Below are 23847 nucleotides of genomic sequence, written 5' to 3'. Positions count from 1 at the left end.
GCCAGATCTACACCATGAACTTACATCACTATAGCTGCATTACTCTGGGGAGTGAAAAATCCACACCCCTGGGTGATGCAGTTATACTGACCTAAACCCCGGTGTAGATAGTGCTATGTTGACAGGAGTGCTTCTCCCATTGCCATACCTACTGCCTCTCATGGAGATGATGGGAGAAGCTCTCCCATCAGTGAAGTAGCATCTTCACTGAAGCAGCACAGCTGTGCTGCTGCAGTGTTTTAAGTGTAGACCTGCCTGTAGTGTGGAAATAGGTTTGTATTTAAAAGTCACTAAAAATTACTTTCACAGGTTGATTCTTGTCTGTCTGTGCCACTCTGTGGTAGTTGCACACAGAGCTCTGGGCAAGCCCTGTGGTTCGAAGTACAGCCAACTCAGAGCCATGGCTCATCTAAAGTAGGATTTAAAGCCATAGTAGCACCTTTTTAGAAAAAGTTTAAATAGTTTGTTTTCATTTTCAGTTTTAACAAATGTTGCTTATACTGCAGTGTTTGGAGTTTTAAGCACCACAGTGATCGTGTGTGGTCACTGCACCTTTAAGGTTGTGTGGTTTGGCAGAGATCACAGCTGGCAGCAGTTGCACCTACAGCTGGATCCCCAGAATGAAGTGGAACTGAATATACACCTCTACCCGGATATAACGCGGTCCTCGGGAGACAAAACATCTTACCCTGTTATAGGTGAGACCACGTTATATCAAACTTGCTTTGCCCCCCCTCATTCCTTGTTCCCTGGCCGCCCCCTTCAGAAACCCTCATCCCTAATCACCCTCAGTACCTCACCCCCTACCCAACCCCCCTGTCCCCTGACTGCTCCGACCCGTATCCACCCCTTCCCATCCCCTGACAGGCACGCAGCGGCAGGAAGCAGGGCATCCCGGCCCCAGTCCGCTCCACCCTGCCAGCTCCCAGCCACGGCGCTCCACTTCCCGCCATTGGTGAGTGCGGGGAGGTTGGGGAAAGGACTCCCTCCGCACTCACCGGCGGTGGGAAGCGGAGCAACGCAGCCCCAGCCCGCTCCACTCTGCGACCTCGCAGCCGCAGCGCTCCGCTTTCTGCTGCAGGTGAGTGTGGGGAGGTTGGGGAAAGGACGCCCCCCCGTACTCACCTGTGGCGGGAAGAGGAGCGCTGCGGCTGGGAGCTGGCAGAGTGGAGCGGGCTGGGGCCAGGCTGCTCCGCTTCCGCCGCTGCCGGTAAGTGCGGGGGAGATGCCTTCCCCCAAGCCCCCTCCCCGAGCAACACGGCTGGGGCTGGGGCTGGGGCTGGGGCTGGGGCAAGGGAAACAGAGTGGGCTGCTCCTGGCCCCAGGCCACTCTGGGACTGTGGAGCCCCCAAAAGTGCCCTCCCACAGCTCCTGCCCCCCAGACCCGCGGGGCGGAGCTCCTGACCGCCCCCAAGACCCTCTGCCCCTTATCAAACCCCTCAGCCCTGGCCTGGCCTGACACCCTTAACACGCTTCTCACAGCAGCATGTCAGAGCTTTACCGCCTTGTACCCGAACTCGCCTTATATCGGGGTAGAGGTGTATCTTGTAAATAAGGACCCAATCATTGTGCTAAGCTAACTTGATTTATTATTGTTGCTCTTATCCAGTTGAAGTCAGTGTAGTTAGCTCACTTGTTTACATTTGAAGAGTTAACATACATGGTTTGAAAACTCAATGTAGATGAGCTTTACTGTCATAAAATGGTTAAAAGCAGTTCAGAGATAAAGCGCTAACTCTGAGTGCTCTGAGTTTGTTTGGTATTTGCAATACAGGCTTTTGAATAGTGCCGAGAAATGTGCTTAGTAACATACACAAACATCTAGTCCAAAATGAACTGACTAATGGGAAAAGTGAGTGCACCAAAGGGACAGGATATCATCAGAACAGAATAGCTTATGTGCAGTCCTGAGCATGTAAATGTGCACAGTTACCATTTTCATTGTTTCTGTATACTCCTGCTGTAGGCTTTCTGTATATCTAGTATAATGGGCATAACTAGTTTTCTTGCTTTCAAAATACACCTATTCTTTGCTCAAGGTATATCATTACTGCCTCTGAGTGATTATGATCCATGCACACAGCTAGTCTGTGTTAAAATTTCCTGTTGCTGTTGCCTTATCCTCCCTTCCCTCATCCTTGCTTTTTCCTTTTAATCTACTTGTGCTACTTCTTTGTCTTTCAGACTATAAATTCCTGGAGCAGGGACTGTCCTTTAGTGTACATCTGCACAGTATTTAGCTCAGTGGAGCTGTGTGTCTCTAAGAGCCATTATAATGTAAATAATAAAATCAATTACAAATCTGACAAAATAAACTGATTTTAGATTAGACTTTTCCTCATCCACTCAGCCTCTCACTAGAAACAATTGCCTCCTCTTTAACTCACGTAGACTCTGTCTCTTTAAGTCACTCTGTTCTTGAAAGCCTGGGAGAAAAGGGGCCTTGCAAAATGCTGCCCTGCAATAAACTTCACAATATGAATAGCAAAGTCCGTGCACATTGAGCAGCTTCCCTCTCACACTCCTCATCTACAACCCTGCAGGACAGGGTGGCTTGGCTGAGAAGAGCTATGGCACAGAAACACAGATGTTTTAAACTCCTATCGAGCAAGTAAAAGCTAAAGCTAAACTCTGATGCAATTATCTGGGACTATATAAGAAATCCAAAACACAGTACAGAAGACAAAATGCCATACCTAATTCTCCTTGACAAATATCAGTTCGGTTGGCTCCACCAATTATAAAGCGTGGATTCTCACAGATTTCCTGTAAGATACAAACAAACATATGAGCAGGAAAAATGTGCTTTGTGCTTTCTGTATAGTAAGCCTGGCCCCTGCACGAGCACCTGCTGTAGTTTCGACTAAGAAGGGTAATGTCAGGGCCTGCAACTGTGATGTGGCAGCGTAGAATGCTGTCCTGTGGTGAGGGACAGCCCATGAGAGGGCAGCTCCAGCTGGGGAGGGGGCTTGAAATCCACTGGAGAGGAGGCAGCTGGAAAGTGGTTAGAGAAGAAGGAGGTGAAAAGAGGTGGCGCTGAGGTAAAAAGGGTTTGCCAGAGGAAGCTAGATCTTGAAGGGCAGTGTGCAAGGAGCCCAGCTGCGAGGGTACAGAGTGTGTGACTGGTGAGGTTGACCATTGGGACATTGACAGGGAATGCAGTTTGAGTGTGTGGGCAATGGGTGTGGATCTCCAGGTGAGGAGCTGTCATCCTGGGCAAACCTGTTGGAAAGAGGGGCAATCATTGCAGCAGCCAATCAAAGGAGCATCACAAGCTGGAGAGAGGCATAGACAGGACAGCAGGGGTGAAGCTCGACTTCAGCCAGGGAGAGGAGGATTCCGTTTTGGGATGACAGAGCATGTTGCTGACAAATTTATTTTACTGTGATGGCAATTTACATTTAATCATTTTCTGAAGCATGTATTTGATGTTACTTCATGTTATTTATGTTCTTGCCAAATTTCTGGGTTTTCCTTTATAAAGTTTAAAATGGAAAGTTATCTCCATTGTACTGGTTTTCCTCTTCCAAGCCTCATGGAGGCATAGCCTATCTGAGGCCTGGGTCACTGCATCCATTTAGAAATGAACTGGGAGTTATGTCAATGTGATGGCCATAGAACTTACAACAAAACCATCTGCTGCAGGGGTTTGATTGCAGTTTCCTTTCAGAGGTGCTTTGTGGGGCCCTGTGAGGTCAGATGTGCAGAACTTCAGATAAAATATAGCCTACATCCAGAAGGGTTTGGTATCTGGAATTGGAGAGACCTCTTCTGGACCAGCTGCACAGGACATAGTTCCAAATACATTAACATTTTGAGGGGATCAGATAGAAGAATTTTGTTCAAAGCGTGTGTGTGTGTGTGTGTGATTTAAAATTGGAGTGGGATGAGGAAAGGCAGGATGGCAAGCCAGGGCTGGGAAACCAGTGCAGTTCAGTAAAATGTAGGTCTACGGACCCTAGGACTCTCACTGACAAATGCGGAGACTCATTCTCCCAGAAAACTGGAAACATCACTGGGGCAGGTCACTTGTGGGGGATAAGGCTCACATTTTCAAAAGCAGCCACAGGTTTTGAGTGCTTCAGTTTGTAGGTGCCCAACTTGAGACAACTAGGTGAAGATGAACTGCCAGGGTGGAGAGAGCACTGATGCTATTTTGGGAAGAAAGGATCCCTGTAATGATCCCTCTTTAACTCCCCTTCCCCAGTAGGCTGCTCTTTGAGTCCTTGCTTCATGAGTTGTGCTTTCCTTCATTTTTGTTAAAGATTTTCTACTTTCTTCCCTAGTTGCAATATTGAATTGTCAAAATTACACTTGAAAAAGGTAATGCTGCTACAATCTGCCCCTTCAGGGCATGATTCTCCTCTGGCCTGCCCCAGCATAGTCATTTCCACCTGTGCAAAGTGGGTGTAAAGGGCTCCCAGATCAGAACATTAATATTTTGCACCCACTCTGCACAGGTGTAAATTACTAATGGCTTGTCTACATTAGAGAAGTTAAACCAATTGGTGCCTTTTCGGTTGATTGAAAAGCAGCTTGCATCTACATTTAAAAATGCTTCAATAAATGCTGGCAGAGGCAGAAATCAGTGTAACTTAGCTCAGAATTGAACCGAGACTGTAATGCAATTCAGGTAGAAGCATTTTCATATGTGGTAAGTGTTTGTTCCCTAAGCTGGGCAAGGAACTATGGTATGGTGCAACCCAGGCTGGAGGAGGAGGGAAGAGAGGACAGCCAGCCCCACTTGGGAAGAGCCTTCCCTACTTCTTAGCAGCCTTCATCCGTGAACTTCATAGCCCAGGTTAGGGGGAAAAAGAGCATATGCCAACCATGGGAACCCGTATGCAAAGTTAGAAGAAAAAGAGAGACCCCCAAGCAGAGCCCATCTCCCCAGCAAAGAGATGGTGGCAGGGAAGGAACTTCCAGCCAGGTACCCAAACTCCTGAGATGGGGATAAAAAGAGAGAGATCTACTTAATGACCCCATCTCCTGTGCTGGAGGGGGGAAAAAAGAAACCACACCTCAGGACCCCATTTCCTGGGAAGTAGCAAGGGTGGGGAGAGAAGACAAGCTCCTCCCAGGAACTCCATTTTCTGGCTGTAGGGGAGAAGAGAGACCAGCAACAGCAGGTACAGCTATACAGAAAGTCAGGAGTGCTAGAGACAGGTCTTAGGGACTGTACCTGCAGCCTGAAGCTTTTTCAGTATGAACAGCACAGTGATGGACTTTCTGAAGCTCATATTTCAGATCTAATTGTTTCTTTGGTATGAGACCATTTTTTCTCCTCCCCAGTAGTTGGCTCAGGGATGTATTAATTTTGATGTAACTATCTGGGTTATCCCCATCGCAGAATTGAGACAAGTGTCCAGTAACAACAAATTTCCAGCCCTCTACAAAAGTCATCTCATTCTGCCGACTGCTGGGAAATGAGAAAGTGGCCTTTATTTTCGTGCCTTAGTCAGCTGGCTGGGGGATTAAATTCTGTAAAGTCAGATGTTTGAGATATCTTATAACTTCTCTCCATCCACTTGATTTGTTGGAAACATTCTTCCCGACGCTGCTGTCATGCTTGTCTTGAAAACTGGCATAGTGTCCTGTGGGAAGTTTCAGATTACAGGAGTACATTTTCTAACCCAGCCAATGTACTTCAACTGACTCCTGCTCCCACTGAAGTCAATGGTGACACTATCATTGACCAGAAAGAATGAAACTAGACTCAGAGTACAGACTTCAGGATTTGTCTTTTAGTTAAATGTAGCTGGATATTTAAATACTTCCAAAGCTGCCAGTTAAAAAAGAAACATAAACACATCACTGTGACGTTCCCCTCTGGTGTTGTCTGGACCGGTGATCTGCTAGGTCACTCCAATCCTTGAGTCTGTGAGCCAGCTTTTCCCTGTTCTGTTGTGAGAACCCCCACTCCTGGGCTGGTCATGCGCAGCCTTGGGCATATAAGCTGCTCCCAGTTGCTTGCAACTGAATGACACTGTTCAATATCTCTTGTCCCAGACACAATCCTAGGAACCTCTGTCTTGCAGTGTCCAGTTATGCCCGCTGGACACTGCAAGCTTTTATAAGTTCGTCAATTTAACGAAGGAATTGATGTGTACCAGGCTTGTTATCCTAAGAGGAATCTCTGACATGCTTCAAACCAAACACACTGCTTCAGATAGAATAAACAAACAGATTTATTAACTATAAAGATAGATTTTAAGTGATTATAAGTCACAACGTAAGTCAGATTTGGTCAAATGAAATAAAAACAAAATGCATTCTAAGCTGATCTTAACACTTTCAGTGCCCTTACAAACTTAGATGCTTCTCACCACAGGTTGGCTGGTTGCTCTTCAGCCAGGCTCTCCCCTTTGGTCAGCGCTTCAGCCGCTTGATGTGGTGTGTGTAGGTGGAAGAGAGAGAGAGCATGGCAAATGTCTCTCCCTTTTATCATGTTCTTTCTTCCCTTTTGGCTTTGCCCCAGTCCTCCCTTCAGAGTCAGGTGAGCATTACCTCATCGCAGTTCCAAACTGACCAAAGAAAGCGGGGGTGACTCCCTCGAGAGTCTAACAGATGCTTTTGTTGCTGCCTAGGCCAGTGTCTTTTATTACTGTGAGGCTGGGCTGGGTTTGTCCCATACCTGCCCTATTGAGGTGTGAACTGCCTCTCTGCTCTTGGAGAGCTTTTGTCTGGACTTGCTTTAAGCCATGAGAATATATTTTCAGCCTCGTAACTATATACATGAAATTATAACCCATAAACATAACTATAACATCACTTTAATAACAATGCTCAGTACATCATGAGCCGTCCGAAGACACTGGACATGCCAAAATTTGCATTGGATACCACACAGTCATTTTACAAGGATGAACATGGGGGTGCTGGGTGTTCCCTCAAGGTACAGAGTGTCACAACCACCCACTATGTAATTTCACATGGCATCATATTCAATTACAAATTATACACAAAACAAAAGGCAGGAATCATAGAGTTGTCATGTGGAAAGATGCAGATGTAATATAAATATACTTCTGAGCTGAAATCAAAGGTAGTATTCTGCAAATCATCTCATTTTCCTTACTACTCTCAGAGGCCTCCCATCCCCCATAGGGAAATTTTGTAAAATTGCATATCAGTGCTTGTACCAGTTCAACTCCTATGGTGAGAGTAATGCTGCCATCCCTAGTGCAGACCAGTTGCTGGTGTTTTAAGTATCATGCCATCTAAAAGATGATCAGAGCAGAACTCACTGGCATGGTATGTAAAATGCCAGTGGCACGGAAAAAAAATAGTGGGTATCAGCACCCACCATAGTCCCCCTTCCCCATCCTGATCAGCTCCTCCCACTCCACTCATTACCTCCTGCCCGCCAGTGGCCCTGCCTATCAGCTCCTCTCCCTCCCTCCCAGTGCCTCCCACCCACTGTGGAACAGCTGTTCAGCAGTGTGCAGGAGGTGCTGGGGAGGAGGAGTAGGAGTGAGGGGAGCATGCTTGGGGGAGGGGGTGGGAAGAGGTGGGCAAGGATGGAGGCTTGGGGGAAGGGGTAAAGTGGGGATGGGACGTGGGGCATAGCGGGGGTCAAGCACCCCCAGCAACTCATAAAGACAGCACCTATTCTTGACCCTCTTCTGTGGTCTGCTCAAGCACTCCCCTGTTAGGTCTCAGGCCTCTAGTCATCACCTCTTTCTGTGTTCCCTTGCACTTCATTGTGATGTCCCAGCAGGCCTGACCGGAGTCCAGTGCCTGTGCTTTGCTTTCTCTCACAGGACTGTATGCCAGTGGTTACAAGTAACTAAACGGCTCTTCCAAAGCAGAGTGCATATGTTTTAGGACAAAAGCATTTTAGAGAAAACATATCAAACAATAAAAAATATAAACACATACTGTACTGGTGATTCCCCCTCAAACCTATGGAGACCTGGTAGCTTCCAGTCCTTCCAATCTATTAGCAGGGTTTGGCGCCCCTTGTCAAAGGGTCAAATCCATTGGTTGGATTAAAATGTGGGCCTCTTAGTTTAAGCTCAGCCTTTTATACCAAAAGCCCTTTCTTTGTCTCATTAGGCCCCTGGGACCCAGTCTAAACCAGTTAATCCAATTCTCTCTAGTGGTGCTACTTCTCTGGAGTTGCTTATCCATCTCAGGAGTCATAGTTATCACTGATTTTAGTTCCTGGTTTATGCAGATAGATAACTTTTTACAAGGGTGATACAATAGGATCACAAAGATACAAATAACCTTCAGAAAGTTAATATCATATTCTTCCTCCCACCTCCAAAGATCCTGCCTGAGTTTGCAATATCTGCCACACATGCCCATTAAACTTCACAGATAGCATTGAGCATTACAGTAGTACTGCCTTAGAAAGACCTCTTAATAATCTTTAACGAATCAATGAGCAAAGGGTATGATAAATGAGTATGTAAAAGTACAGTACTGCCAGAGAGTCTTCCTATTAATCTGTCAGTGTTAACGTATCAAAACAGGATTATAGCAGGCCGCCTTTTCAATCTTTCATTGTAATGTAATGAAGTCCATTTCTCATGTCTGAATGCTATTGTAATCTCTTTGGTAATTTCGCATTGCTGTGTAATTTAAAGGAGAGCATTTAGTAACCTTATTCTGCAATCAGATGCCTGCCCCTCGCTAATGGCACATTGCAACGTACCATAAAGAGACTTTAGCAAAGTCCCCACAGTGTCCTCACCAGGTGATGTATCATAATGTAGTCATCATAACAGCCTCATCATGTGAGATGTAATACAATCCCTTTAGTATCCTCCTTGTATGATAGATTCTAGTGAAATTCCCTCTGCACACTTGTGGCATGGTGAATAGCAATATAATCCCATTAGTGCCTTCAAGGCACATCATATTTTACTGGGTATACTGTGCCTTCAAGGCACATCCCTGGGTATACTGATGGCATAATGTATTGCAATGGGATCTTCTTTGCAACCTCATGATACAGTTATTATCTTATACTGTGATAACGTATGCTTCCATGTGGTGGAATTATTATTTATTATGTGTACTGTGGTAGTGCTGAGAGGCCCCAGTTCCGAGCTTACAATCTAAGTAATATATCTGTAAGAAGGTGTCACATTCTGTGGTTCTGCACAGGAATGCAGGGCTCTTTTATTGAAATCCCTATTGCCAGATGCTTGAACCCCATATAGAGATGCAGATGTATTTTTGCTGAGTCATTTCAAGTTTAGAAAGGCAGCATGGTTTAGCAGGCTGAGCTGAAGACTGGAAATCAGGAATTCCTGACCTCTAATCTCAGCTCTGTCACTAGCTTGTTATATAACCTTGGGAAAGTCACTTAACCACATTGTACCTCAGTTTTCCCATCTGTAAAATAGGGATAATACTCACCTACCTTACAAGTGTGTTATGGGACTTAATTAGTTAATGATCATAAGACTCCAAAAATAAGTAAGCCCTCCCCTCCCCCCCCCAAAGTGTGTTCACTGGCCCATTGAGGGATAGCTCAGTGGTTTTAGCATTAGCCTGCTAAACCCAGGGTTGTGAGTTCAATCCTTGAAGAGGCCATCTAAGGAACTGGGGTAAAATTCTGTCTGGGGATTGGCCCAGCTTTCAGCAGGGGGTTGGACTAGATGACCTCCTGAGGTCCCTTCCAACCCTAATATTCCATGAGTGTTCTAATGTATAAGATAATTTAAGTATTAACTTCAGAGCACTCTGCTGTAAAGTTTATTTTCTGAAGAGAGGTCTCAGATTCCTTTGGGGTTTTTTGTACAGTGTCTTCAGGGTCTTGGACCAGATTCTCAGCCCCAGTTCTGTTCCCTTTGTGGCACCTGAGCAGTACAAAGGGTATTTTATGTAGTTGCAGCTGGCCTGTTGAGAATCTGCCAGCAGAAGGGAGTGCTCAGTTGGGGAAAAGTCATTGGAGCCAGCTCCTCTATCAGTCTCCCCCAGCCATTGGGGGAGGGGAAGTCCAGGATAGGGGAGTGATGGGGTGCAGATGGGATGGAGCAGAGCACTCCAATTCTCTGCCAGCATATTGTCACTTAGGAAGCAGCGCTAGATGTTTTAAGTTAGAACAACTCCTAAATGTTCTAATTTGCATTAGGACGAGGACAGCTTGAGAATCAAAATGGTCTTGATCCAGTTCTGCGCTGAGCAGAAGAGAGAGATGCAGTAGAGAAACAGGCCCTTGAATTTCTCTTGTCTTACACTCTCAATTAGATGATTTGATTTTACGCAGTAACTGTGAAGTATTAATTATAAACTATTCATGTAAACCAACTTAAAGTATAGTTTGAACATAAACACCGTGTAGGATCCTGCAATCCTTATTCGGGCAAAACTTTCATAGATGTCAACTGAAGTTTTGCTTGAGTAAAGCCTGTGTGTATTCAGATCATGTTATGGCAGTCGCTAGCTGACTAGAATTACATGCTTCTGTTCCCCTGTGCCTCTGATAAAGTTCACTGCTGCTGTATATGGCAGTCTGTCCTTCCGACAGTAACCCAAAGACCAGTCCCCCTTCCTGCACAGCATAGGCAATTATTTAAGAGGTAGAAGATGGGAGATCAGATTTCTTTATGTTGTTAGTGGTTCCTCAGATAAGTGGCTTCAGGGCCAGATATCTGAGAGTGGATTGGTTCCTAGGCTGTGAACTCCTGTCTCAGTTACAAGAACTATTTCATTGCAACTTTAATGCAGTGAGATGTCACGGAGAAACCCTTCCTCAAATTGCAGTTCTGTATTCCCAGCCTAAGTGGAGAGTTACCAAAATTCTGAGCATCCTGCACATGAAATATTGGGCTATATTCATATAGTGGATTGATTTTAGGACTGGAAGTCAGGAAGCCTAGATTCTATTCCTGTTTCTATCACTGACTCCCTGTGGGACCTTGGGTCAAACACTTAATCTCTAAACCTCAGATTACCCATCCGAAGAACAGGGCTAATAATGTGCTTTGTAAAGCACTTTGAATCTACAGATGAGAAGTGCTAATTAGGTGTAGAGCAGCGGTTCTCAACCAGGGGTGCGTGTCCCCAGGGGGTATGCAGAGGTCTTCCAGGGGGTACCTCAACTCATAAAAAGCACTAGTGAAGTCAGCACAAACTAAAATTTCATACAGACAATGACTTGTGTATACTGCTCTATATACTATACACTGAAATATCAGTACAATATTTATATTCCAGTTGATTTATAATTATATGGTAAAATGAGAAAGTGAGTGATTTTTCAGTCAGTGTGTGCTGTGACACTTGTATTTTTATGTCTGATTTTGTAAGCAAGTAGTTTTTAAGTGAGGGGAAACTTGGGGGTCTGCAAGACAAATCAGACTCCTGAAAGGGGTACAGTAGTCTGGAAAGGTTGAGAGCCAGTGGTGTAGAACATGATTATTATTGATTAATAATACTAGAGATGCAACAACGTTTGCATGCTGCACAGCACCTGCTATCATATTAATTTTTTTAATTCCTTCACTATTGCCAGAATAATCCCTTGACACTTATATAGCACCTTCCATTCAAGAATCTCAAATATGTTATTTATTCAATTCCCATTAAGGTGACAGCAAGTGTGAAAAATCGGTTTGGGGATGGGGGAGGGGGAGGTAATAGGAGCCTATATAAGAGAAAGGCCCAAAATCAGGACTGTCCTTATAAAATCTGGACAATTGGTCACTCTAATTCTCATCCTATAGAGGGGGAAACTGAGGCACAAAATGGCTACGTGATTTGCATCAGGTAACTCAGCAAGTCAGTGTCAGTGAGGAATAGAACCCATATCTCCCAGTCTTGTACTTTAATCTATAGACCTTGCTTCATTTAAAATGTACATTTGTTCCTTCTGAGAGAACACTGTGTATATAACATACATATGGTAGTCAAGGAAAGGCAGCAGAGTTAAAGGTGGTATTAGAATGGTCTCTCGGTACTTTCAAAGTGTCCGGCATTTTTTGTTTTGTTTTAAACTACAGCTTTTGAATTACCTGACTCTTAAACTATTTTTAAAATAACTACAATGTTCTAAGAATACTGTTGTAAATTTATCTATTTATAATCTTAACTCTATTTTAACAAAGTCTCCCCCCCCCAGCATTTATGGAATGGATATGTACTTCTGTAGTTTAGCCTTGAACTTCTGGTGGTTTGATGTATGCTGTAATCCTTTAGCAGAATACCCTTGGTGGCAGTATTACTGCATCATATTAATTTGTCTTTATGGTGTCCTATTATTAGCATATTACTGCTATTCCTGACTGTAACATTATCAGACAAGTTCTTCTCCTAGCAGGGAAGCACATTTGAGATGTAGTTCTAAATACCAGTGAAGCAAAGTCTTGGGTCAATCCGCAGACTGTAGCAACAAATACAAGAAACTCTAGCTTCAGTTTATGGGAGGAGGAGAAATGGATTATAAGGGAAGCTGCAGATGTATCTGCTCCTGAAAATTCACATAGAGAAAGGAGCCTCTCACTATAATATACTACAATATTTTGCATTTATATGCACTTTTCAATATCTCAAAGCACATTACAACGGTGGGAGTTCTACCTTTTACAGCTAAGGAAACAGGCATAGAGAGGGTAAGGCATAATTTTTCAAAAAGTGTGAGCTAATTTAAAGTTCTTTATCTTTAGGTATCTAATTTGAGACAATGACGACCTGATTCTCAGAGGTGCTCAGTGCTCACATCTGCATATTTACAGCTGAGTTTGCTCAACAGCTCCAATGAGCCTCAAGTTGGTTGTCCAAACTCTGTCACTCCAAATTAGTGGACACATTTGAGAATTTGGGCCACTGACTAGCACAGCATCACACAGCATAGTGCCAGAGCCAGTATTAGAATCCAGATCTCCTGACTTCTAGTGCCCTGCTCTAACCTTTGGACTACGCTGTTTCCTTTATATAAATGAAAATTAGCATTGAAACAGTGTGGAAAATAATTTAGGATCTGATATTTAGATTTTTAGGTTGCATTTCTGTGTATTGTACAACCCTGTGCACACTGTTGGCACATAATATTTATTATACAGCTCTCAAATTGCATCAAAGGTGATTCTATAAGGGCAGATTAAAGATCACTGGGATAGGAGCCCAAAACTCTGAGGTGTCCTAGAAACCAAAGGCTTAATCCTCCACCTTGTGCAATCATTTATACCTGTGCAACGTGGGTGTTAAATGCTACCCTTTACAGTTTAACACTTCCATTGATCCACATACCTTTATTCAGTTCTCCTCTGATATCCATTGACTATGCCACTACATGCTGCTGTATCACTTTACCTCCTGTGGATATCTGAGAAAGCATCTCCCTTGCCAGTCAATTCAATTGCTGCTCCACTTAACTGATACCCAGATATTTCTATAGAGACGCTGGGGCAGTAGATAGGCTAAACGGAAATGTTTTTAACTCACTCCCATATAAATTTTCCTTCTAGTTTTGATTGAACTGTCTTGCATTTTAAAGATTGGTTCTGCCTCATGCTCTGTCAATACATAGAGAGACGAACTTCAGTGATGCTGCATGAGATGTAAATCAATGCAGTTCTTATCCCAGGCCTGGTCTACACTACACTTTTAAACTGAATTTAGCAGCGTTAAACCGATTTAATGCTGTACCCGTCCACACTACGAGGCCCTTTATATCGATATAAAGGGCTCTTTAAATCGGTTTCTGTACTCCTCTCCAACGAGAGGAGTAGCGCTAAAATTGGTATTACCATATCGGATTAGGGTTAGTGTGGCCGCAAATCGACCCTATTGGCCTCCGGGCGGTATCCCACAGTGCACCACTGTGACCGCTCTGGGCAGCAATCTGAACTTGGATGCAGTGGCCAGGTAAACAGGAAGAGCCCCGCAAACTTTTGAATTTCATTTCCTGTTTGCCCAGCATGGAGCTCTGATCAGCACGGGTGGCGATGCAGTCCCAAATCCAAAAAGAGCTCCAGCGTGGACCGTACAGGAGATACTGGATCTGATCGCTGTATGGGGAGACAAATCTGTTCTATCAGAGCTCCGTTACAGAAGACGAAATGCCAAAGCGTTTGAAGAAAATCTCCAGGCTACATAGTGCTGCGTGACAAGCGTAACAGAAAGCCAAAGAATCAAATGGACGCTCATGGAGGGAGGGAGGAGGTACTGAGGACTCCAGCTATCCCACAGTCCACAGCAGTCTCCAAAAAATATTTAAATTCTTGGCTGAGCTCCCAATGCCTGTAGGTTCAAACACATTGTCTGGCATGGTTCAGGGTATAGCTCGACAATTTACTCCCTCTCCCCCACGTGAAAGAAAAGGGAAAGAAATCGTTTCTTGACTTCTTTCAATGTCACCCTTTGTCTACTGAATGCTGCTGGTAGACGTGATGTATCTGCTCCTTTCCCTTCCCTGGTGGCAGATGGTGCAGTAGGACTGCTAACCGTCCTTATCATCAGCCCGTGAGTGCTCCTGGCTGGCCTCAGGTGAGGCTGGCCGGGGGTGCCTGGGTAAAAATAGGAATGATTCCTGGTCATTCCTAGTAGATGGTACAGAACGGCTGGTAACCGTCCTAATCATAGCAACTGGGGGCTGAGCTCCATCAGCTCCCTCCCTTTCCTGTGTAAAGAAAAGATTCTGTACTGCCTGGACTAGCATAGCAGCGGGATGCTGGGCTCCTCTCCCCCGCACTGCTTAATGTCCTACCTGGACTGTCATAGCAGCAGGATGCTGGGCTCCTCTCCCCCACACCGCTTAATGTTCTGCCTAGACTGTCATAGCAGCGGGAGGCTGCCTCCTCCTCATTTTATCTCACTAACAAGTCACTGTTTCTTAGGCCTTGTCTACACTACAAAGTTGCAGCGCTGGTGAGGGGGTTACAGCACTGCAACTTAGGATGTGTACACACCTGCAGGGCATTACCAGCGCTGCAACTCCCTGTTTGCAGCGCTGGCCGTACACCCGGTCGTGCCTCGGGTGTAGAGGATCCAGCGCTGGATCACCAGCGCTGGTCATCAGGTGTAGACACTCACCAGCGTTTTTGTTGACCTCCGTGGAATAAGCAGGTATCCCAGCATACCTGAGGAAGCCTCTCTGGTAATTAAGCAAACTCCACTGCCCTCCAAGCAGGTCTCCTTCCCCGCGGTGTGCTCTGGCATTCCCCGACCCCCCCTCCAAGCAAGTCTCCTTCCCCGCGGTGTGCTCTGGCGTTCCCCGACCCCCCCTCCAAGCAGGTCTCCTTCCCCGCGGTGTGCTCTGGCGTTCCCCGACCCCTCCTCCAAGCAGGTCTCCTTCCCTGCCGTGTGCTCTGGCGTTCCCTGACTCCCCCTCCAAGCAGGTCTCCTTCCCCGCGGTTTGCTCTGGCGTTCTCCGACCCCCCCTCCAAGCAGGTCTCCTTCCCCGCGGTGTGCTCTGGCGTTCCCCGACCCCCCCTCCAAGCAGGTATCCAGCCCCACAGTGTGCTCTGGCATTCCCCAACCCCCCCTTCAAGCAGGTATCCAGCCCCGCGGTGTGCTCTGGCGTTCCCCGACCCCCCCTCCAAGCAGGTCTCCTTCCCCGCGGTGTGCAACAGCGCTGCAGCATGGCCACATCTAACATCACTTGCAGGCTGGTTGCTGTAAGTGTGGCCACTCTGCAGCGCTGGCCCTATACAGCTGTACTAATACAGCTGTAACAACCAGCGCTGCAAAATTGTAGATGTAGACATACCCTTATTCTTGCATTCTTTATAACTTCATTACAGAAATCAGGAGGACACTGCCACGGTAGCCAAGGAAGGTAGGGGAGGAGGGAAGCAACGGGTGGCGTTGTTGCAGGGGCAACCCCCGTGAATGGCATGCAGCTCATCATTTCTGCGGGATTTGACATGGAGCAGCTGTGCTCTCTGATACACTAGTTCTCTAGTACACTTGCCCCATATTCTAGGCAGGACTGACTCTATTTTTAGATACCATAAAGGAGGGATTGACTTGGGGAGTCATTCCCATTTTTGCCTTTGCACCCCCGGCCGACCTCAGCGAGGGGCACCCATGACAGCAGCAGACTGTACAGAATGACAGATAACCGTCTCTGCTATCATGCAAAAGCAAGTGAATGCTGCTGTGTAGTGCTGCAGTTTATCGCCTCTGTCAGCAGCATCCAGTGCTATGGAGTCTGCCAGGGCAATCCAGGGAAAAAGGGCGCAAAATGATTGTCTGCCATTGCTTTCCCACAGGAAGGAATGAGTGACGACATTTACCCAGAACCACTCGCGACAATGATTTTTGCCCCATCAGGCACTGGGATCTCAACCCAGAATTCCAAGGGGGGGGGAGACTGCAGGAACTATGGAATAGCTACGGAATAGCTACCCACAGTGCAACGCTCTGGAAATCGACGCTAGCCTCGGACCATGGACGCACACCGCTGAATTATTGTGCTTAGTGTGGCCGTGTGCACTCGACTTTATACAATCTGTTTTACAGAACCAGTTTATGTAAAATCGGAATAATCCCGTAGTGTAGACGTACCCCCAGACTGTATGGATTACTCCTGCATAAGATATCAGTATAGGCTGGGACTAAATATCTTCCTGCCCTTCATTTTCTCACTGTGTGGAGCAATAACTGTAACAGACCTTTACAGTCATCTTTTGGTTCTATAATACCCACATTCCAAGGCCACTGGCCTTCTAGCTTTATGTTGTCATCAGCTCAATCGATGATGTTTCATTATGGCACAAAAGTATGGGCTAATGCTGTACATATGTAAAAGGAAGCCCATAATAATCAGGGATGGATAAAAGCAAAATCATCAAAATTTGGCCTTCACAATTAGAGGGGCCCAGGTGAAGTAGTGAAACAATAACAGGCGGCAGCACAATGTACTGCTTGTCAGCTGCCTGTTGGATGAGCTGGGTTGCCTCACTTGGAAGGAAATATTAGGAGTGAGAGGAAAAACAAGCGTCCATCTAGGATTGGGATTCAGGACCTTGGAGGGAGAATTCACTCTGAGGGGAAGGCTGTAGGGAGAAGTCTGTCAGGAAGGGCAGAAATATTGGTGAATTTGGGACCCAGTAAACATTAATCCACCTTGGTAATTATTATAACCCCTCAGGTCCTGGCAGACAGATAATGGGATAACCAGCTTTGCATTTAGGAACAAGTGATACTGGAAATCAATGACAAGATGATAAAATAAAAGAAAATGGTCAAGATTCTGCTCTGTTACACCCATGCAACTTTTTTAACTTAACTGGAGTGACATGGGTATAACTCAGACCTGTTCTTCCAAAGGTACTTCTGAAAATGAAAAGGTGGGCCCAAGGGGTTGTTTGTAGTAAAATAAAATTAAGAAACCCACCAGTAAAATAAAGTAGTATTGAAAAAATAAAACTGTGCAGGCCCCAGTATGTGTGTTGGAGAAAGAGGAGAGGGTTTAAAATTTGTTTTGTTTGGTGTCTTCATATTAGAAAATTCCAAACAAATCAGAGTAAGTAAAGGCCAATTAAAATACATTTCAAAAAAATAAAGTTCCAGGTAATCAATCCAAGGTCTTATTGATTTTCAGGTGATTATTTATATTCTCTCTACACTTCCCTATCCCCACAGATCCTAGACGGTAATTTCCCAACCCTAGAAAACAACTAAAGAAATATGTTTCCAGTGTATATTTTCCACCAAGGGAATGTGCTCAGTACAGATAACTGCATTGATTATATTTATAAATAGAAAGGGGCATTCAGTGTTTTAATTAGACTGACAAGTTACTCACTGTGGGTCTTTTCCACTCAAACTTTATGGGTACTTTCTGGCTGTAGAAAAGGGAGCTCTCGTTAGGTGGGAAATCAGGATCCACATAAAGAATCTTCTTTTCCAGGCATTTCTTGTGGAGTTCTTCAAAGGTCTTTTCCCGTACTCCAATAATGGGCTGGTTGCGACTGATGATAGCAGAGTAGATACCCCCTGAACCTCCTCCCGTTTCAGCTGTTGTGCTAATGTTGGTGCTGGGAACTGACCCAGTCTCTGTCTGTTGAGCCACCACAGCATTTATGGCCGAAGGCATGGAAATCAGATTTAAACAAAATTAAAAAAAGAAAGGAAAATAAAAAGGAAGCTCTTGCAACCTACACGAAAACTACAGAAAAGAGGAAGTCACTGCAAAAAAAAAAACAGTTTAACAGCTCTCTCTTTTGACTGTAAGTGTCCAAGTCACATTAAAAGTAATAAAATGTCATGGAGTAGAGCAATTTGTATGTCATCCTGAGCTTCTTGCTGTGGTAATTTTTATCAGCAATCAAAATTTGTTCCTTGACAGGAAACAAGAGAAATTGTTGAGTAACTTTTCTGTCTAGGGTTGGTGTGTCTACAGCATGAGTGTGTCTGTGTCCTGTAGAGATTTCAACAAGGAAAACTAAAAATAAACATGATGAGAGAGAGAGAGAGAAAGAGTGTCAATTTGACGTGTAGTTTCTTCCTATTCAGGGCTTGTTCTCGGAGAAGGGTTGACATGGCTAGGCTGATTCCCAGTGCCACATAGGTTTTTTTTTTTTTTCAATTGCAAAAAATTGTGAAACTGCAAGTCATTTACATATTGATTTTAAGCAGCATTTTATAGCATGTTCCTTATCATTATGATGGGTCCCGATGTTACAAAGATTTATGTACCTGTTTAACTTTATTCATTGGTGCTGTCTTCTTTGCAAAAAAATGTGTGCCTTTACACTGAAATAGCCAACTCGAGTTAAAGTCCTAGTGGGGACAAAGCACAGGTAATTTTTACCATGATGTAGCTAGTTGAGGTCAACCTTATACTCGCCCCCCCCCCCAACTGTCAGGCTTATCTTGACTAGGTACGTCAAGCTACAGTGCCTTGTTTCCATTTAGATTTTACATTGAGATAGCTAACTTGATATAAAACACATCTTTTTTTTTTCTTTCAGTGAAGGCACAGCCATTGGCTTCAATAGGATTATTTACAGTATATAGAGTTAAGCACATATGTAAATATTTGCAGGATTAGAAGCTAAAGTATTAAGATTATAGGAGAATAAGCTACAGGTTTTTAATAGTTCACTCTTGGGTACTTCTTGAGACATGGGTATATTTAGAAAATTATCATGGCACAGCTGTCATAATGTATGTCTAGCCAAAGACCTTATGGCAAAACAACCCTTTGAATGGACAGCTTACACTATCAGAACTTCAAGAGTAATGTAGGAGGAGTTCAAGTTTGATAATTCAATGTCCTAGATAAAATTGGAGAAGTCATAAGTCAAATCTAAGACTATACTTTAAATCTAGGAAAAAAACGTATTCCAAGTAACATACATTAAATATAGCAGGACTTTGAATGCCTTAGAGGAATGAGTGTTCAACGATTAATGAAATCTGCACAGCCAGATAGATCAGATTCCCCAAATTATATAATTAGATTAATTGGCAATGAAAGCTGATATGGCATTTTTCAGTTGAAGCATATTTTATATTATTGATTTTAATTTTAAAAGTCCACACTTCAACTTTTCCAGTGAACGAGTGGAAAATGGGTTTCCCTTTGCAGACGCATGTGGAAATTGGAACAGCTTGCTTGGTGACAAACACAATTGTTCACGTGAAAGTTGTGCTGCAAGATGTCAGCTTTCAAGATAAACTTCTGTATTCAAACAAAAAGTCAAGCTGTGTTTTTGGCAGGCAGTGTGATCTAATGGATAGGACACTGGATTGAGAATCAGCAGACTTGGGTTCCCAGGTTTACCACTGAATTTGATCAAGTAATTTCACTTCTGTGCCTCCATTTCCCCATATAGAAAATGATTCTCGTCCTTCTCTTTGAAAACGCTTTGGGATCTATGGATGAAAAGTGTTCTATTATTGTTTTAAAATCATGTTTATTTCTAGTCTTTGTCTCTGTCCCAAATTGCCAGTTAATACTTTGTGTGTGTATAATGAGAAATCGCTCACGCATGTTTCTTGGCACACTCCATTGCTGGCATTAAGTGAAATGAGAACTAGACTCTTCTATCTTTAAACATGCATTGCTCATTCCTGGCTGTTTGCTATAGCTCTAGCTGTTTAAACAGCAACCTGTACATCTGTAGGTGGATAAGCCCTATACCCATCAAGATTTTCTTTAACCAAGAAGTCATAAATCATATGACAGCATATGTTTTATTTATGGCCAGTGACACTAGGGACTGGACTGTAGCTCATTTATATGTCTTCAACCTATGTGTACTAAAGTTTATTTGCCAAGACGGTGGTTTTTCAGGTATGGTACTTAATGCAAGTAATCCAAGTGAACTAAGTCATGTAGATGCAAATGAATTTTGAAGCTCAAGGGACAACTCTTGTAGGCTGCATGACCTATAACTAATGCAGTCTGTAAATCTGAATAACCTCTTCCAACTCTAATCTTCTATGATGAGACCTCAGGAGGTCATCTAGTCAAACCCCCTGCTCAAAGCAGGACCAACCCAACTAAATCATCCCAGCTAGGGCTTTGTTAAGCTGGGCCTTAAAAAACCTTTAAGAATAGAGATTCTACCGCCTCCCTAGGTAGCCCATTCCAGTGCTTCACCATCCTCCTAGTGAAATAGTGTTTCCTAATATCCAACCTAGACCTCTCCCACTGCAACTTGAGACCATTGCTCCTTGTTCTGTCATCTGCCCCCACTGAGAACAGCTGAGCTCCATCCTCTTTGGAACCCTCCTTCAGGTAATTGAAGGCTGCTATCAAATCCCCCCTCACTCTTCTCTTCTGCAGACTAAACAAGCCCAGTTCCCTTAGCCTCTCCTCATAAGTCATGTTCCCTAGCCCCCTGATCATTTTCGTTGCCCTCTGCTGGACTCTCTCCAATTTGTCCACATCCTTTCTGTAGTGGGGGGCCCAAAACTGTACACAATACTCCAGATGTGGCCTCACCAGTGCTAAATAGAGGGGAATAATCACTTCCTTCAATCTCCTGGCAATGCTCCTACTAATGCAGTCCAATATGCCATTAGCCTTCTTGGCAACAAGGGCACACTGCTGACTTATATCTAGCTTCTCGTGCACTGTAATCCCCAGGTCCCTTTCTGCAGAACTGCTGCTTAGCCAGTCAGTCCCCAGTCTGTAGCGGTGCATGGGATTCTTCCATCCCAAAGTGCAGGACTCTGCACTTGTCCTTGTTGAACCTCATCAGATTTCTTTTGGCCCAATCCTCCAGTTTGTCTACATCACTCTGGACCCTATCCCTACCTTCCACCATATCTACCTCTCCTCCTAGCTTAATGTCATCTGTGAATATGCTGAGGATGCAATCCATCCCATCATCCAGATCATTAAGTATTAATCCCCAAGTTATTAACAGTAGATTGTATGCACACGTGATTCCTTTCCCCTCCAATTAAGAAATACTTAAGATGCTTTCACAAAATAGAGAAGGGAATCTGAAAACATCAGCTGCCTTTGGAACTCTCTGAAAGCAGCTGTCTCAAGATGGGCTGTTCCTCTGCAGCACTGGTAATTTCCTCCTTATATTTGATCATGAGTCTTATAAGTCTCATATCCAACATGGCTTTGTGGGAGAGCCTGACAGAAGATGTCTCTTTCTCTCTTTCCAGGATATTTTCAAGAGTGATTCAAAATAATCAGATTGCAGACACCTCTTATTGCTTTGAAACACTAACTTTTCTGTGGGTATGTTTGTGTTCACGTTGTGTTTTCCTCCAGTACAAAAATTCACTTAACTATCATCACACAGGCAGTAAAACAAATGGAAATACTAGAAGCAGTGTCTGATACTTGATGAGCTCATTGTTATGCCAAGACTGCTGCTCTATCAGAGTGGTGCTGGTGTAAGTGTTGGAACCAATGAAAGTTTTGTTTGTCCTTCGCTGAATGCTGATTTCTATGTATGCTAATACAAATATTCTAAAGGGATTCTGGTATTTGAAATGTTTGGGGGGAATTTTACACACAAATATGAACTAGTATCATTTGGAACCAAGAAAGATTTTGCAACAGGTTTTCTTTGCAAACAGAAATACCATAATATCCAACCTTGCTTAAAATATAGATGTTGGGGACACACACACACACACACACACACACACACACACACACACACTTTCTATTTAATTTTCATTACATATGATCTCAAATTGTTTTCTTTTAATATCTTCTTTGAATTATTTATCAGTCTTCAGTTGTTAACAGCATGAGTCAACATGTAAAATATCTTCAGTATTTGCCTTGCCCGCACTATTGTATTAATATACAGAAAACAGTAATAGCTGTTATCAAAACATAATGTGAATGTTGCTCCTGGAACCATAGTTTAGCTAAGTCCTCAGACCTAAAGATTTTGCTACTTGTAAATGTAGCAAATAAAATATTTCCTAGGTGCTCAGCTATCACAGTGAGGGGCACGGTCTAACTATCAGTAGACAGCTATAGCCTTCACTTTGTACTAAAATGGTGCATTTCAAAGGATGCTTATTTGTGGATCTCCATGGTGGGAAGAAGGATGGAAGAAATAAGGCGTAAGACTTCTTTAAAGATGAAAACAATCTTTGTTCATTTATTACATCTTCCTTCACAAGATCAAGATAAAATGTGTGTAGCATTCTAATGGAATGTTAACCACACACCAGCAACAGCAATCAAGTCATGCTCAGAAGCAGGAAGCAATACTGAACTCTGTTAGAGATAGGTTTTATATAAAACTCACAAAATGGTAGAAAGCTAAGGCCCGATTCTCCTCTGGTGTAAATCAGGAGTGACTCCACTGAAATCAGTGGAGTTACACCATGTAAAATCAGTGTGAGAGCAGAATCAGGCCCTTTGTGTCCTTGAAGAGGAGAACCAGTACTTTTTACCTCATTTTTTGAGGTAGGTAGGAAGATAATTTTCTTAGCATGAACAAAATGTTGCCCTCTCTTAAAGGTTACACTGGCATAACTGAGGCCAGAATTTCGCACTGTTTTTGTCATGTCTGTCCCTTGGAAAACTCAGATCAGTGAAATCCTCTTGTTTTCAGACTGGACTATTCGAGGCTCCAGGAGACAAAGGATTCACCTCCTTCACAAATAGATTGGCTCAACTGTGATTTAAACAGAAATCTTCAGGTCCCCAGTGTTTAGTGCTTGGCTCAAAGTCTCACTGATCACCTCTGCTTGAAGGGAGTATATAATTTTAAAGGGGGAGGAGAGTAAATATAGTTCCTCAGAATAAAGCTTAGGGAGATCCTCAGGGTCTCATGTGGAATGGGCTTGCTTGAGTAAGTTGCAGTCATTCGTTTAGAATATAACGGTAACAGCTAATGCTGTGTTTTGAAACTTGGCACTCCCAGAAATCCCCTACAGAGAATAAACTGCAGCAGGTGGAACTGATTGACTAAGCACTGCGTAGGCTTAGTGGGAAAAGCTGGCACATGTACAAGCTTGTTGGTATTTGCTGGCCAGTGTGGCGTTAGAGCAAGAGGGGGGCAAACTTTTTGGCCTGAGGGCCGCATCGGGTTTCGTAAATTGTACAGAGGGCTGGTTAGGAGAGGGGGTCATGACCCAGCCCCCACCTCCTATCTGCTGCCCCTCAGACTCCTGCCCCATCCACATACCCTTGCTCCCTGTCCCCTGACCACCCCTGGACACACGCTGCCCCATCCAACCCCTCCTCTCATGCCTGATGGCCCCCCTGGAACTCCTGCCCCATCCAAACACCCCTTCTCCCTGTCCCCTGACTGCCTCCAGAACCTCTGCCCCCCCATCCAAGCCCCGCCCCCCTTCCTGACTGGGGGCAGGTGTCCTGGGAGGGGGCATTCAATCCTGTTCCCCCCGGTCACGCTGACCCCTATCCACACCCCCACACCCTGATCTCCATCCCCGATCTCCCCTGCCCCAGGCCCCACTCCCCAGCGGGGAGCTCGAGGA

At 44.4% G+C, this 23847-nt stretch overlaps 1 protein-coding gene across 1 annotated transcript in view; it reads right to left on the bottom strand.

The window, feature by feature from the left end:
• Positions 1–18323, bottom strand: part of CAPN3 (calpain 3) — a 66615-nt gene extending 48292 nt beyond the window's left edge. The window contains exons 1-2 of the mRNA XM_030559584.1: positions 17711–18323; positions 2697–2766 (exon numbers count right to left, since the gene is read on the bottom strand). Of these exons, the coding sequence (XP_030415444.1) occupies positions 2697–2766; positions 17711–18001 (361 nt within the window). The 5' untranslated portion in view covers positions 18002–18323. The remainder of the gene's footprint in view (positions 1–2696; positions 2767–17710) is intronic.
• Between the last annotated feature and the right edge of the window lie 5524 nt (positions 18324–23847).

This window comes from Gopherus evgoodei, chromosome 4, assembly GCF_007399415.2.
Source record: "Gopherus evgoodei ecotype Sinaloan lineage chromosome 4, rGopEvg1_v1.p, whole genome shotgun sequence".
Classification (NCBI taxonomy): domain Eukaryota; kingdom Metazoa; phylum Chordata; order Testudines; family Testudinidae; genus Gopherus; species Gopherus evgoodei.
This window is presented reverse-complemented; position numbering and strand designations above follow the sequence as displayed.